The sequence below is a fragment of the Miscanthus floridulus genome, chromosome 18, assembly GCF_019320115.1.
Source record: "Miscanthus floridulus cultivar M001 chromosome 18, ASM1932011v1, whole genome shotgun sequence".
NCBI lineage: Eukaryota > Viridiplantae > Streptophyta > Magnoliopsida > Poales > Poaceae > Miscanthus > Miscanthus floridulus.
Genome location: NC_089597.1, coordinates 26,227,399 through 26,243,328, shown reverse-complemented (window position 1 = coordinate 26,243,328; position 15,930 = coordinate 26,227,399). Strand labels below are relative to the sequence as shown.

The window sequence follows — 15,930 nt, the reverse complement described above, 5'->3', positions numbered from 1 at the left end:
CGTGTCAACCTTGTTCTTCCTGTTGGTTTGCAATCCCTTTACATAAGCTTACGATTACTTTTATATACATTGTGCTTGTGTAGTTGCACTTGTAATTAGTTAGCTTGTGTAGCTCACTAGTTATCTTCTTACTTGTGTAGCATAGAAGTAGCTCACTTGCATGGCTAATTTGGTTTGTGTAACCTTGTTCGTCACATTGTTTAGTTTGTATAGCTAAGTATTTACGCTCTCTAATTTGGTATTGTTTGTCTTGGTATTGAGCATTGTTAGTGAGCATTAGGTGGCTTTGTGCTTTTGCTTACTAGCATGCGTAGGAGCTTCTTTGTTGATTGACGTACTAGTGGTATATGTTTGTGTGACTTTGCTTCTAGAATTGGTTAGATGAGCTATAGCTAGCTCGGCACCTTTGTTGCTTCATTAGTATTTTTGGTAGGTGGTAGAGAACATACATAGAGGGGTGTAGTCTTGGCTAGACCGATAATTGTAATTCCGCACTTATTTTGGTTAGCCGACACGATTAATTTTAAAAAGGACTATTCACCCCCTCTAGTCCGCCATCTCGACCCTACACCTCTTTGGCCAGGTCCTACGGTCGGAGAGACGGGTCGGAGTCGGAAGCAAGTGTCGCCCTCCTTGGCCAGGTCCTTCGGTCGGAGAGGCGGGTCGGAGTCAGAGGACTTTTGGTCGAAGACTGGATCACTCTTCCGGCCTATCGTTAGGTATCTGGGCCGGTCCAGGAGTTACGCGTCATCCGCAACGTCGTCTGCTGAGCCGAGCTTTTTACTGAGAAGCAGGTCGATTAGAGACCCCCGGTTTATAAACCCGATACATATAATTCGAAAAAAAAATATGTGTGTCAAATCTGAAACGATTTTGTGTGAAACCACCATGTCAGCTAGTGATTGTGATTCTCGCATCTAAACGGATCTAAAACGTTATCTAATATGGGATGAGGCATGGAGCCATGGAGTACTCCAATAAACGTTGTGTGTTACTCCTTTGGAATGTGAGTGCGTGACCTACCCAACTGAATTAGATTATAACATTACACCAACCGAAACAAAGTTCGAAAAGAAAAAAAAGAAGGAAGAATCATATTACAACAGTGAAAAATTTACTCGTTTTTTATGGCAAAAAGTTTACTCGTCAGTCCTCACTCCTCAGGGCTTTTGATTTTCCCTCCATTAATTATCCTTCCCACTGATTGCTGCACCAACTGTTAAGTGTCAACCACCTAACCGAATGGCGCTACTAATCCTTTTCCTCTTTCTTGTATCAGCCGGTAGCCAAAAAGCATCCGCCCAGCTCCCCCGCCGCTCGCGCTCCGGGGCCGCGCAAAACCCTCGGGTGATGGCGACCGCCGCCGCTACGGCGCCTCACCCGACTCCGCCGACGCCGCTCCAGCAGCAACAGCACCAGCAACACAAGGAACAGCAGCAGAAGGCGCTGTCCGTGAACGCAATCCGCCTGCAGGCGATCGGCGACCGCCTCAAGGCCCACCTGCGCGGCATGAACGTCCCTCCAATGGCCGAGTTCGCCCACCTCATCTACGCGTTTGCCAGGTGCGCCTCCGCACCGCCTCTTGCGATTCCGAGTTTCCTAGGGTTCCCGCCGCTCCCGCGCCCCCCGTCCCTCGCCCCCTTCGAGTCCCCTTTGTGGTTAGGGTTTTATGCCTGCCGCGCTGTTCATCGACGGCCTACTCACATTTCGTGTTTCGCGCATGCAGAGGGATTGACTTCGCGGTCTCAGCTGGTAATATTCCTCAGATGGCCGGTGACATACCCGACATTCTGAGAAAGGTAATGCTGTTTGCTCTCACCTTGTATCAGTCTTTTTTTTTTGGAGAATGGTACCTGATTGATGTATGTATACTTGGTTAAAATAGTGATCTAGTGGTTATGGTAAATTGGTATTTTTTTGCGCTGAGAAGCTAATAGTCCACTATAAGAGATTTTTTGGCCATGGCACTAGGCCCATATCCGCCCCTGAGTAGGATTACCAGGTTTGACCTTGAAGGCTTCAACTCTGTTTGACTCACATTACGGGGGATCGTATAATTTGTTCACAAATTGAGGTTTGGCCGCCAATTGTTCTTTGATGTTGATCTTAAATCTACCATTGTTGGCCAGGTATATGACCTGAGGAGAGAAATGTTTATACAATCATCGCTTATGGTACTAGTGATATCGTGCAAGGTAAAGTTTCGTTCCTTGTCAGTTTTATATGAGATGTCACATAGTTGCTAATTTTTCAACTGGAACCAAATTTTTTATTGGAAAAGAACTGCTACTTTCAACCTAATTTTTCAAAAGTCGTTTTATTTGCTAATCAGAGTTCCCAACATACACATACTTGTAGCGTTTGAAATGAATAATCTGTTCCATAACTGTACATTTTCAGTAACTTATCTATTTTAATCCTGGTGGGCTGGTGGTTGTCAAGTCAACAATGCACCAGCATTCATATCAGCATTCTGTTCCTTGTTTCGGGCCGAAGTTCCTGGAACAAGGAGTGGGGGTTGTTCCATGTCACAGGCTCCTTAGCATGTAAATATATAACTATATCCAAGCTATACAATCTGCTTTTGAGGTTATTGTTCCAGCATAATGTGCAGGTTAATCTACCAACAATGTTAAGGTAGTAATTTACACTGGCTGTTTTGCAGAATGCTTGTTCCAATAATTGGTTTCAACCTGCAGATTCCAGAGACATTTTCAGAATGGCCAATGAGGTGCGCACATAATATTTTTTATTTTTATATTTACTTTTCCATGAGCAGTTTTTCGTCTTTTTGGGCCCATTCTTGTGGTGGGACGGCCTTCAGACAATACCTTGACTATTTGTGTTTTTCCCCTTGGTATGCAGCTCTCTGGCAACTTCTGCACATCCACAGGCCAGGCAGCTAGTGACAGCACTGTGCTTGAAATTATATCACAAATAATGCCAAGGCACGCTATTATACTATGAAATGTCTACATATTAAAAAAATGTATTAATATTTTTTTACTGGGCAAAATATTTTAGTTCAAGTGGCTGTGAACCCTCAATATCTGATTTTTGAAATCCAAAATGTGTGTGCTTAAAAATGAAATGAAAACTTGCCGTTAGCATTGCATATTTTTCCATAATATACACAATTTAGAATAAAAACAAGCCAAGATACAAAACTCAACTAGAGTACAAAATACGATTGCATGCTTTCCTAGGTCATGGATGGACATGTGGATTTCTATCCTTGTTTCAATCCAAAGATATCCCTGATATTTAATACGGTATTTTGATTAAAAAAACTAGAATACTATATTCATGTTTACATAGAGCTGGTGATTACTTCTTTTTTTTGAAACTGCTGAATTTGAATCTGCACCAGTCTCAATAATTTGGTTAAATATGTGAAAGGTTAATTGGAATAACTCTTTGATTAAATCATGTCAGCAACTCAGCAGGTTGAAATCCTGAATCATAGATTAGAGCTATAGCACAAGCTATCTGTTCAAACATGTCCTGTTGTTTATTTATACTTATATTTTATAGGTATTACCCTCGGTTGAAGTTTGAGCGCCTAATCACTTCTATTGAAGCAAAGGTAGTTACTCTTTTAACTTAAAGCTGAATACCTAGTAAAAGTTGATCATTCACTATGTCAGCTTTTATCTAATTTGGAAATCATCATATGCTGTGGCATTCTTGATTAATGATAAAAAATTGTTTTATCTTTGAACACATGATTTTGATATTTTTGTCTACCCTATGTAGGTTGGCTATGATATATTAATGGCTGACTTCTTTATTGAGAGGAACCTATCTCGAGATGAAAAGATTGTAAGTATAGTTGGGGACTCAGGGAACAAATGTTATGGCATGCATATTCAGCAGGCAAAACATTATTGTTAGCTAATGGGCGTTTTCAGCAAGTTACTTCACTGTTATTTTAATTGTTTGTGTACTGATGCTAGTGTTTCAGCTGCTAAATTTTTGTACTTTATTGCCTATTTTTTTATCAAACGTGAATTGAACAAACCACAACTCTATTAGGTCTGTGCACTGTGTTCACATGATAACTTCGTGTAGCATGACGTTCTTTTTTGAACATTTAGTTTCATATGAGACGGTAATTGACACTATTTTCACAGTGCACTCTGCATTGATCTCTTGTAAAGTTACTGCATATTGGAGATCGTAATTTTGGGTGCATAAATGTTTATGTTTGCTATCCACTTGCTTTCCCTGGTAATACGAAAGAAAGCATCTAGCTTGCTTAAATATCTTCTTAATTGAATGCATTACCGATGATATCTGTTTCAAACTATAGAAGCCAGAAGACTGTTGACTACCTGCACTAGTTTGAAAACTACTGGTTGCATAGAGTTTGCCTCTACGCTTACTAATGCAAGGACTATCTATGAGCCGACACTTGTCGTGTCCAAGTATATATTTGTTTTTGTACATTGTACTAATTGCAGTTTGGGGCATACTTGTGACTGAAGTTCAGGACCGTTTATTTAGTTTTTTTTACAGGTAGGTTCTGTAAGTAACTTAACTGATTGTCTTACTTTTTTTTCCCAGAGACTAATTGTCGTACACAAGGAAAATTTAGATGCCTCGTCATGTGTTTCAAGCCCACCACATGTGAGGTTCGTTTCTTTCTCTGCTTTGATGCTCAGCACCTGCTAATGTTAACCCAAGAAATATGAGTGATCCTTTTTTCTGTTCAGCTTTTTGGTCAATGGGAGGGGTGTGGACAGGAGGACTAATGTTTCAATGGTTAGTGCCCCGTTACATTATCCTGGCTTCCATGCCTTCTGTAACCTCTGGTTAAGCTTCGTCTTTTTAATTGGAAAACTCAACTCGTGCATTTCAAACAGGAACCAGGACCCCAGTTCCCTACTGATATCACCAAAATGCTCAAATATGGGGCTAACATTATCCAAGCTGTTGGATACTTTAATGGTATACTTGGTCACCATGTACTTTATAACTATACACCAATCTGCCCATCTGCCCCAATTGTTTATTTACGCCTTTTGGTTTTAATTTTGCAGCTAATTATATCATAGCTGTAGCATTTGTGAACGATTTGACATCCTTCAGTGCTCCAAAACTGGATGACTATGCGCAACCTATCACTGTTTATCCTGCAGGTAGGTGAAATTCATTTCAGTTCTTTCAGTGCAGAGTGCATGTTCAGTATATTTTATGCTATGCGTCTGGTTTCTTGACTGAAACTGAAATATTTTTTTAAATGGCATTTTGTAGTCTCTCGATTGAAATGTACATGTAGATCCATTTAAACTTGTGTTTGATTCTTCATACCCACTGACATTACATTTTTTTTATGTTATTTTCTTTTTTTGGAAATAGACTATCATTTTTACTCCTATAATTATTTAATGCTTGCTACACCTTTTGAGTTCTTTCAGCATCGTCTATCTGCCCCTTTCTTTTTGTTTGACCTTATGTTGTGAATAATTGACTGCTCCGTCCCAAAAAACTTGATGTTTTTGTTTTGTCGTAAGTCTAACTATCTTAAGTTTGATGAAATTTATAGATAAAATTGTCAACATTATGGCACCAAATATATATGCTATTAAAATACATTCCATGACGAAACTAACGATACTTATTTGGTAATATAAACATTAATATTGTATTGTATAAAGCCGGTCAAACTTTAGATAGTTTGCCTCTTAGGACAAAACTGAAACATCAAGCTTTTTTCGATGGAGGTAGTACCCAAGATTGATTGTGATGTTCTGCATGATCATGAGGCATGTAAAAAATGAGCCTGGTGTCTGGAACTGGATTCAGTTTCCCTGTAAAGTGATAGGGGCTGGACTCAGTTTGAAGGTGGACAGTTACTTGTATAGTTTACTTGTTTAAACTGACTATATATTTGGTTTTTGGCATACACTTGACTTTCTGTCTGTTTGTGATATCCTGCAGCTTTTTAGAGACTTGGTTTCTGTCTGTTTGTGATATCCTGCAGCTTTTTAGAGACTTGGTTTTTTTGCCCTACGCAAAATAGACTTGTGTTTTTGCTCTAGTTCTTCCCATGGGCACATGAAATCTGTAAAGTTCAGTTTTGTTGATCCATAAAACTGAAATAACTAGCTTGTATTGAACAATCAGTTTATCTTGTGAGATGCCATGCTTGTAAGCAGATGAACCTATGAAACGACATGGAAAGGTGATACAAAAAAGCCGGATCATCTGCTAACAACCCATAAGACAAGGGGCTTATTTGCATAGTTATTGAAGCTGGATAGGTAATTGATCTGCTCAGGCAGGTTCAACAGTTTTCCTCTCCAACGACCAGTTCTCTTAGTACCAACTACCAAGTATACTTGCCTTGGTGACGTGGTCAGTGTGGTTGCATCGAAGTACCAAAACCCCAATTTTCTGCTGATCGTTTCAGTCGGTTCATGCAAAATCAGATGGCTCTGTGATACTTTGCTTTAAAAAATGGCTTAAGCACAAGATCTATCTGATGACATGAATCGTGCTGAACCTGGCTTCAGTTCTGCTACCAGTCTGTCCAGTTTTAATAACTATGTTTATTTGTTGATAGCATTTCCATACTTTTTTTGGTATCATGTCTTGCTTTCCTGTTCAAAATAATATGTTTTGCTTGCGTGAAATTTTTGTAGTGATAGTAAGAGTTAAACTTTGTGAGTCCTTTTTCTTATTGTAATTCTAATTTCAAGATTAGTAAAAGTTGAAGTTTGGAGTTTTGACATTGCCCGTTCTCCTGTATCTATTGTCTTCATGTAGTGTGGCCATAATTTGAATTGTAAGGAATACGTTTTCCATGATCGATGTATTGTATGACAGTAGTTTATACAGTATATGCATTTTCACTTTGATGACTTTTGAATAATTTCCTTCATTATAGTTATGATGTGTACTGATCTCTTTGTAGATTCTGATGTACTTGAGGGACCATCAAGAGTTTCTCTAAATTGTCCTATAAGGTACTGTGTTGCACTTTTCATGGAATAGGCTTTACTGTACCAATTTTCGAACATTGTATGTTGTGAAGTCTTATGCATATAGGGCCTGTTTGGCAGAGCTCCCAGAGTAGCTTCCAGGCTGAATCCAGCTCTGCCAAACAGGGTGTTACTGAGAAGTGATTCTATGTTGTGAAGTGATTCTCTGAAATGAACTATTGGGCTGGGAGCTGAAAAAAGTAGCTTTTCCTGATTCACTCCACGCACAAAGTCACTGTACGCATAGAGTTTATCCTAGATAATCATAGAGAAACATTTTCAGTTAGAGACTAACTTCTCTCAGAGAATCAACTTCCACAGAGAATCTATGCAGGAGGAGCTCTACCAAACATGCCCTAAACATATATGTAGAGGAACTACTTATGACCGACTAGGTCTAAATGGATTTTTGCTAGAAAGGACAGGGTACCTTTACCTTGAGGATAAATAATCTTTGTTTTAGATGAACAACTAATCTTTCTTAGTGTCTACTTAGTTGGGAATGGAAAAATTCTGCATATGGTTGGTGATGGAAAGAGTGCAAAAGAAATAATCATGTGTTGAACCCATATGATTGCAATGACTATGACTACACTCAGCCTCCAATTTAATACTGGACCATACATTCACAATGTAACAACTTTCTGGCTTTGTCTGTCACTCTCACTCGATAAATTTTAGATAGTTGGGTAACATTTTGAAATTTTGATATCTGCTTGACATATACTAATGGATTTAATATATTTGGTTCTAAAATACTAATGATCTGCCTTTTGATGTCGAACTTAATTTTTCTTTGCCTTCTCTTGTCGCAGTTTTAGGCGCATAAAAACTCCTATCAAAGGGCGTCTTTGCAAGCACTATCAGGTATTTATTTAATCTTGCCTTGTTTATATTGATTCTGTAATTTTTTATTGCAAAATGATAACATAGTTGTATTGTTTAGTGTTTTGATTATGATAATTACATGGAGATGAACTCGAGAAAGCCAAACTGGCGCTGTCCATACTGTAACACCTCTTCAAGCTTCACTGACCTACGTATTGACCAAAAGATGGTGAAGGCAAGTTACATTTTGCGCATATTTTTTCATCTCATTTTTTCTATCTGACCTCCCTTTTCCTTTGAACTCAGATACTAGAAGAGACTGGTGATGATGTCACTGGTGTCCTTGTATTTGCTGATGGATCTTGGAAAGCTGATCCAGCTCAGGATGAAAAATCTGATAGACATAGAGGTGATGCCATTCAGCAGACTGGAGATTCTATAGAAACTGATTCACCTTCTTCAGATGTCATAGATCTGATAAATGGCAATGACGATGGTGATTTGCAAATGGATTGGGTATCGGCTCTAGAAGATACTAAGCCTCTGTTGAATAGTCAAGATTTGTCTGTGTCAGACTATCTTACAGATCTCCCTATGGCAGTCCAGACAGAAGATCTGTATCGAGTGGATGGAAATAATGGGGGAAGCAACATGGCTTTCACTTCTCGTCAAAATTTGTTACTACCACCTACTAGTGGGCTGGGCTCAAGTTCATTTGGTACCTTGGAATCTATTCTACCTCAAAATGTTCTGCGCTCTGTTATCACAGATGCTGTCTCTCCTTCTCTTGAAACCTCTACTTCAACATCTGGCATGCAACATGTTTCACAGGAAACACATTGTGGAACTGTACAGTTGCCGGCACAAGTAGGTCCAGTACATGGATCAGAAGTGAGAAGGCTTCCTATACCTAGAAATCCCAGGAGAGAGCCAGTAGGAGTCCAGGCATTGGCAGTTCCACAACAGAATCCTGGGTCATCAACAAGGTTGCAGCCAAATATCCTCAATTGTCCACCTCCTATCCCGCTATCTAGTCCATCTTCTTCCACTTACCAAACACATCAAGTGACGAATCCAGACAGTGTCATTGCTCCAATGAACAGTGGTAGTGGGCCATTACCAAGGACTCCTAGTGCTGCTGCGTCATTGCACCTACAGTCAACGGCACGGGTAATCATCTTTTCAAGTCACTGTGTTATCATCTGTACTAGCATCAAACATAAGATATTATAACTATTTTCCAGTAGTCACCTTGAAAGTTGCAACCAGTATATTCTGTGATAAGTGGAAAGGCTAAGAGTGCATCCGAGCTAGGATAGTGAAGGTATTTCAAATGCATCATTCCATCTGCATTAGTTGTTAGATACTTGTATTGAAAAAAAAACTAGATCAACCTAGGAGGAACTAGGTGGCATTTTATTAAGAAGAAAATAGGCACCCAAATTTGCCTCGACAAGGACCTGGACTTAAACCTGGGGTGGTCTGGGTATACATCTACTCCCTCAACCAACAGAGCTAGTTCATCTTCCTCTTACTTGTATGTCAGGCCACATTGCAACTAGCTTGAATTGTTTTTTCTTTTTCTTTTTGAGAAAATCTGCATAACACCTGAAATATTAGCATAACAGTAATAATTTACACATAGTATTTTAATGAAATCCCAGAGGAAGCGAATGACAACCCTTGGCCTAATTCAACTGGAAGATAATGATACTAACACAAACTCCTTACTAACTGACCAAAGAAATTGTTGCAGCAGTGGTGGTATGTGGAGTGTTGTATCCCTACAAGACTACAACTACAAGCCTTCCTACAATGACAGTTTTCTTGCATATTCAGAAAAAGGGGGTCAAAGGAACCATAGAAACTGGTAACAACTAATAAGAATCACACACTAGTTTGCTATGTATTGCCGTCAGCATATAATAAGAAGCATTTATGTCTGTTGACTGAGTCCAGCACCAGCAGCCAGTGACAGTCTATGACAGGGCGAAAGGGTCTTTACTATTTTTTTACTATATATCATAGTAGCAACATGCATTGACATAATCATAATTGTTGGCAGGACATTCGCAACACATCGAGCCATCTACCCAGTCGACTTGTTGGTCTGCCTGCGCCACACCTCATGGGTGCACGACCACCACCAGCAATTTCAGGACAGGCTGGAGGAGCGAACGCCTACAGACCTATGCAACAGACTCCGACTCTCGATCAACTGAGGCACACACGGATGAACATGAACCAAACGGCACTGGCTGCCGCAGGCCAAACTACCTCTGCTGCACATGTCCGACCAACCCAAGCAGACATCCAAAGCCATCTCTTTCCCGCGCAGCAAAGCCAGGCACCGAGATCGCAACCAGTGCCACGGTCAGGAAGTCCTTCGCCTCTACAGCGGGCGCCACCACATCTGCAACAGCCTAGTGTACCACCCACTGTTCCAAGCACACCGCAGGCTGGATCTCCACATGGTCTTCCACCAGAGCTCCCTGTGGATGAGAGCTGGCGCCCCTCCGGACAGATGAGAGGGAGTCTGACAGGCAATGCTTACAGTTCTGCGATTCGGCACTATCGGGGCCAGTCTGAGCAGCAGCAGGGCCAGCCTCGGCCTCCCAGCACTTCTGGCGCGCGAAGGCCTCAGTAACTGCCGGGCATTGCGGTGTTGTGTTAATTATCAAGCAGGACTTGGGCAGCTAATTTATCAAGAGATTTTACTTGATTCTTTTGGCTCGTGTTTCGGCACTATGATGATCTAAGTTTGTGTAGGAGTAGTGATAGTGCTTGGCTTATCTACCACGCACCTGTTTGTAACCGGTTCTAGCACACACCTGTTGGTAATCAGCTACTATAGTTGGCAGCGTAGCATACGACCAGTGCTGTAAAGAGAACTATGATGATGTTAAATTAGTAGTATCAGGTAATCAATCACTTTTAGACCTAATTTGGACTGTGGGAATTTTTATCCAATGTTTTTCCTGTGATTGAACCGATTCATGTGCTAGTGAAAATAAGTGAAAATAAACGGTTAACTAGCGCATATGAACTAGTGTATATGCTTTCGTTACTGTGCTGGTGCGACGAAGGAAATGAAGTAACCAGTCAAGTAGTATCCAGTTGTGCTTTCTTTATCAAAGTATATTTCAAAGACAGACTGCGCTATAGTTTTCGTATAGCTTTGTTGTTTGCCTTAAATCTGTCCTTCGCTTCCCATAATTGCCGGAATCGTTTTTAAATTTGCTGTATCGGTTGCCAAGAATTGCCGGAATCGTTTTTAAATTTGCTGTACCGGTTGCCCCGTCTGCGTTCCGATTTGGGGCTCGTTCGGTGAATGATTCCGGCTGATGAAGCTTATACAAATTAGATAACTAATCCAGTCAGGAATCTTTTCAAGGAGAGTCATTCCCTTGGAACCGATCATGCCCTTGTCAGTTTTGCCAGAACGGTGAAGATCAAACTCAGTAATTCGCATGAAAGCTTGCACAGGCAAAGCTGGAGACACAAATAGAGACCAAAAAAAGGCGGAACAAATTTAATTTCACTTGCACAACTAGTTCATAGTGGTTTCCAAAAATGTGCCCGTATCACTTCACTAGCATGTAGACGTAAGGCTGCTGTTTCCGGCTCGTGCGAGTTGTGACGTCAGTCAAATAGGTGCTGGCATCCGCCTGATCCCACCCGCTATATATCGGATCGACGGCCGCCCCGCATGGCCGCAGCGAGACTCCGTTGCGCGGCCGCCATCGCCACCGCCACAGCTGTCCCCGCCGCCGCGGCGCTCCCGCTCCCGCGTCGCCGCCACCCGGCGTTCCCCTTCCTCCGCGTCCCCGCCGCCGTTTGCCTCCGGTTCTCGTCGTACCGGATCCCGGCGCCGAGGAGAGCGGCGGCGGCCATGTCGTCGTTAGCGGCGGCGGCGCAGAGGACGGAGCACGAGGCCGGCGCGTGGTACGCGGTGCCGGGCCTCAGCCTCCGCGACCACCGGTTCGCCGTCCCCCTCGATCACTCCAGTCCCGACCGAGGGGACACCATCACCGTCTTCGCGCGCGAGGTCGTCGCCGGTAGGTCGCGCTTGCCTGCTTCCCCTCCTCACCCGACTGCGATCCACCGTCCGCGCAGTGTTAGTGTTGGGCCTGTAGTTTCTGCTGGATGCATGTGTGGGTGTGTTACGTTGGTCACGTATGTTTCGGTAGAAATTGGAACGATGTGTAGGTGTGTTGTTTGGGAAGTACGGACGTATTTCACTAGATTTGGACATGAATCAAGAATCATGGCAGCGGCTTATCGGTGCTACTGCCTCAGGCCAGCCTGCTTAACTTAATTTTTGGTATATGTTTCTGACAAACTAGGAGCAAATTTGTTTAATTTGGAGAACTTGTCGCCACCAATGAAATTGTGTAAACGATGTCGCAACCTGCAAATGTGAAGGAGAAAAAAAGACTTAGCTTTGGTGAAGTCACTTCATGAAACAATTTACATGCTGTTTGGTTCTCTAAATTGTAACGCAAACTCATTACAGAGGGCATTCATTACCTTTACATATGTTTGCTTCCTACTCTGTAATCGGTTCCATTTCCATTTCCATGCACAGAGCGTAATCAACATCCCAACTGTGTTTACACTGTTATTTGATTCCATTTCCACTCACATTACCACTCATTGAACCAAACAGTACCAATTTAGCTGATGTATCTACTGGTTTAGGCTTGTATGTATGTGAATTTATCCTATCATGTTGGGAGAGCTGGAATCACTACGTGCTTTAGTGCTTCTGTAGTTATTAAAAATATTAATGACCCTCATGTTTGAACTGTTCCAGCTGAGAGCTGGAATCACTACGTGCTTTAGTGCTTCTGTAGTTATTAAAAATATTAATGACCCTCATGTTTGAACTGTTCCAGCTGGGAAAGAAGATGTATCTCTGCCTTATTTGTTGTACCTACAAGGAGGGCCTGGATTTGAGAGCCCCCGTCCCACGGAAGCAGGTGGGTGGTTAAAGAAAGCTTGTGAAGACCACCGCGTTGTGCTGCTAGATCAGGTAAAGAATGCACAGTAGAATTTGTGCACGGTAGAATTTCTTGGGTAGATCCTGAGTTCTCTCCGTCCTTGTTCGTTCTCCCCTTCCCCTTGGATTGTCTTGTGTTGACATCCTTCCTGTTTTCAGCGGGGAACAGGATTGTCCACACCGTTGACTCCATCATCTCTTTCGCAAATTAAATCTTCTGCAAAGCAGGTGGAGTACCTGAAGCATTTCAGGGCGGATAATATAGTTAAGGATGCAGAATTTATTCGTGTACGTCTTGTACCTGATGCCAAGCCTTGGACAGTCCTAGGACAGGTATGCTATCTGACACACACTTAGTAGATCAATGGTATCATCATAAGCTTTTAGGGACATGTATGTATCTATCTCTTCTCTATTAAATATTTCAACAGAAGAAGTATTTGTACTATGGGACAAATGCTCCTCAACTTGATTCTGAACTTCTAATAGTGGAAATAAAAAAAGGGCGTACCCAGTGCAGAGAGCTCCCGCTCTGTGCGGGGTCTGGGGAAGGGTGTTAGTGGCAAGCCTTACCCTCGCTTGTGCAATGCGAGGAGACCACGACTCGAACCCGGGACCTTCCGGTCACAGGCGGTAAGACTCTACCGCTTGCACCAGGCCCGCCCTTCTAATAAGGTTGATGATTTTTCACATACTTACCTTTCATGCCCCCATGTCTTTTCACATACTTAATTGATGTTAACAACTAACAAAAAATCATCAACCTTAATAGTGGAAATAAGGTTGATGATTTTTTGTTAGTAGTTAACATCAATTAAGTATGTGAAAAGACATGGGGGCATGAAAGGTAAGGCTAACTTGTCTGTACTTTGCTCCTCTGTAGATAAAGCCTTAAAAAGACACAGTGTTTAGTTATTGTTCTTCATTCACAAAGTCATGTATTCTTTTGGGGATGTAGCACTCTGCTTATGGCACCATCTACATGTTCTTAATTGCAGAGTTATGGTGGATTTTGTGCTGTTACATATTTGAGTTTTGCTCCAGAAGGCCTGAAATCTGTTCTTTTGACTGGAGGGCTTCCACCACTGGGAGAGCCTTGCACTGCAGATATGGTGTACAGAGCCTGCTTTAAACAGGTTCAACAGCAAAACGAGAAGTACTATAAGAGGTATCCCCAAGATATACAAGTCGTTCATGAGGTTGTAAGATACTTAAGTGAATCTGAAGGGGGAGGGGTAAGTCATTTTAACAGTCAATATATCTGTGATGTTGGAAACTTGTTCTTATGCAGCACTCCTTTTGCAGGTTCTTCTTCCATCTGGTGGCCGGTTAACCCCTAAGATGCTGCAGTGTCTTGGATTGTCAGGTCTGGGTTCTGGTGGTGGATTTGAAAGGCTGCATTATCTGTAAGAAATACGGTTGATCTTCTCATTCACGATTCGAGGGAAGAACACAATCTATCTGATCTGCACCATTTCTTGCTATTTTGTCCAGTGCAGGCTTGAGAGGGTGTGGGATCCTGTACTTGTCGCTGGAGCTAAAAAGAGCATTAGCTATTACTTCTTAAAAGAGGTGAAATCTCTATTACTCTTAATGTTGTACAGTGTTTACATTTTAATATTTACAATGCTGATAACCTAACATTATATTCTCTAGTTTGAAATGTGGTTAGGTTTTGATCAAAATCCTCTATATGCCCTCCTGCATGAGTCTATCTACTGTGAGGTAACTTGTGAACCTTAGACTAGTACTTACTATGTCATGGTACGACAACACTCCTGAAGTCTTATTTTGTTTATGGTCATGGATTCAGGGCTCTTCATCAAAATGGTCTGCTGAAAAGATTCATGGTGAATATGGAAGTTTGTTTGATCCTATTAAAGCTACAGAAGAAGGCCATGCTGTGTATTTTACTGGAGAGGTACTTGTTTAGACATCCTGCTGAACCCTTGGGTAAAATCAAGTTAAAAAGGAGCTTGTGCAATGTCAATAACCTGCCATGTGTTATTCTTTCATCTTGAGACAAACTATAAGCAGAAGCTGTCAGCCATCTGACTACATTTTTTTTACATACGCTTCCCTAAAATTCTCTATATTACCTGCATTCAATTTTTATTGCGCAGATGGTGTTTCCTTGCTTGTTTGATGAGATCCCTGCTCTACGAGACCTAAAGGATGCTGCCCATTTGTTGGCTGAGAAGGAAGACTGGCCTCCACTATATGATGTCAGCGTGTTGAACAACAATAAGGTACCTTCTTCTTTGTAACAATAAAAGAAGTTGACATAATATACATGATCATATTACTTAAAGTCCAGAAAAAAAAAACAATTCAATATTTCCAGCTGACTCCGTGACTTGGGCTCTTAGTGGGTTTCAACTTTAGTCTATCCCAACTTGCTTGGGACTGAAAGACTATGTTGTTGTTGTTGTATTTCCAGCTGACTCCGGTCTGGATTGCAGCTTGTTAAGCACTTGGAATCCTTTCTAAGCAACTTTAGCATCTGAATTCCCATGAAGGGTGCGGAGTCTCCAGACGAGTCTAGCGTACTATTAAGAATTTCAGTTGCATATGCTGTTGCCTGTTATACACGTTTTATATAATTTTAGAAAATTAGTGGGTGTGGGGTGTTGGGTATGCTTATTAGTTTGTTCATCGCAATGGCATCCTGCAGGTTCCGGTCGCAGCCGCGGTATACTACGAGGACATGTACGTTAACTTCAACATCGCCAAGGAGACCGCCTCCCAGATAGCGGGGATCCGGCTCTGGGTGACCAACGAGTACATGCACTCAGGCATCCGCGACGGCGGCTCGCATGTCTTCGAGCATCTCATGGCTCTTCTGAACGGCAAGAAGCCTTTGTTTTAGCTGTTTTTTCAAACCCTACTATGTAGGTTCGAGAATCAGTTGAGCTGAATTTACTATGATTGAAATGAGCAAATAATGAGGTCCTTTTGATTTCTTGTAAATTAAAGTGAACAAATGAATAATGTTTATGACATCCCTTGTAAACATTTCACGAATATAATGTTTAACATTTTGAAATTGGTCTGCTCGCCAGACACGTTTTGACTTCTGAGCAGTAATATGAAATGTTCATAAACATTTGTGTC

The 15,930-nt window shown here is 41.7% G+C and overlaps 2 protein-coding genes across 4 annotated transcripts; both read left to right on the top strand.

Annotated features, from left to right (window-relative positions):
• The first annotated feature begins 1,264 nt into the window (after positions 1–1,264).
• LOC136520375 (E4 SUMO-protein ligase PIAL2-like) lies at positions 1,265–10,758 on the top strand. 2 transcript variants are annotated; one of them, XR_010775228.1, is made up of 17 exons: positions 1,265–1,562; positions 1,727–1,799; positions 2,130–2,195; positions 2,666–2,731; positions 2,866–2,948; positions 3,535–3,586; positions 3,757–3,822; positions 4,567–4,634; positions 4,716–4,764; positions 4,866–4,950; positions 5,043–5,141; positions 6,920–6,971; positions 7,802–7,853; positions 7,933–8,049; positions 8,121–8,984; positions 9,574–9,684; positions 9,880–9,997. XR_010775228.1 is itself a non-coding variant. In XM_066513872.1 (16 exons), the coding sequence occupies exons 1-16, from the start codon at positions 1,351–1,353 to the stop codon at positions 10,459–10,461; spliced, it is 2,586 nt and encodes an 861-aa protein (XP_066369969.1). In that variant the 5' UTR covers positions 1,265–1,350; the 3' UTR covers positions 10,462–10,758. The 2 variants fall into 2 exon arrangements, 1 of the variants encoding a protein (XP_066369969.1); XM_066513872.1 differs by lacking the exon at positions 9,574–9,684 and having other exon boundaries at positions 9,880–10,758.
• Positions 10,759–11,420: 662 nt separating this feature from the next.
• On the top strand, positions 11,421–15,841 carry LOC136519572 (uncharacterized). Of its 2 annotated transcripts, XR_010774980.1 has the most exons (11): positions 11,421–11,872; positions 12,713–12,849; positions 12,976–13,149; positions 13,815–14,051; positions 14,122–14,222; positions 14,316–14,388; positions 14,473–14,541; positions 14,630–14,737; positions 14,940–15,065; positions 15,257–15,336; positions 15,491–15,628. XR_010774980.1 is itself a non-coding variant. In XM_066512956.1 (10 exons), the coding sequence occupies exons 1-10, from the start codon at positions 11,524–11,526 to the stop codon at positions 15,683–15,685; spliced, it is 1,569 nt and encodes a 522-aa protein (XP_066369053.1). In that variant the 5' UTR covers positions 11,425–11,523; the 3' UTR covers positions 15,686–15,841. The 2 variants fall into 2 exon arrangements, 1 of the variants encoding a protein (XP_066369053.1); XM_066512956.1 differs by lacking the exon at positions 15,257–15,336 and having other exon boundaries at positions 11,425–11,872; positions 15,491–15,841.
• The last annotated feature ends 89 nt before the right edge of the window (positions 15,842–15,930 follow it).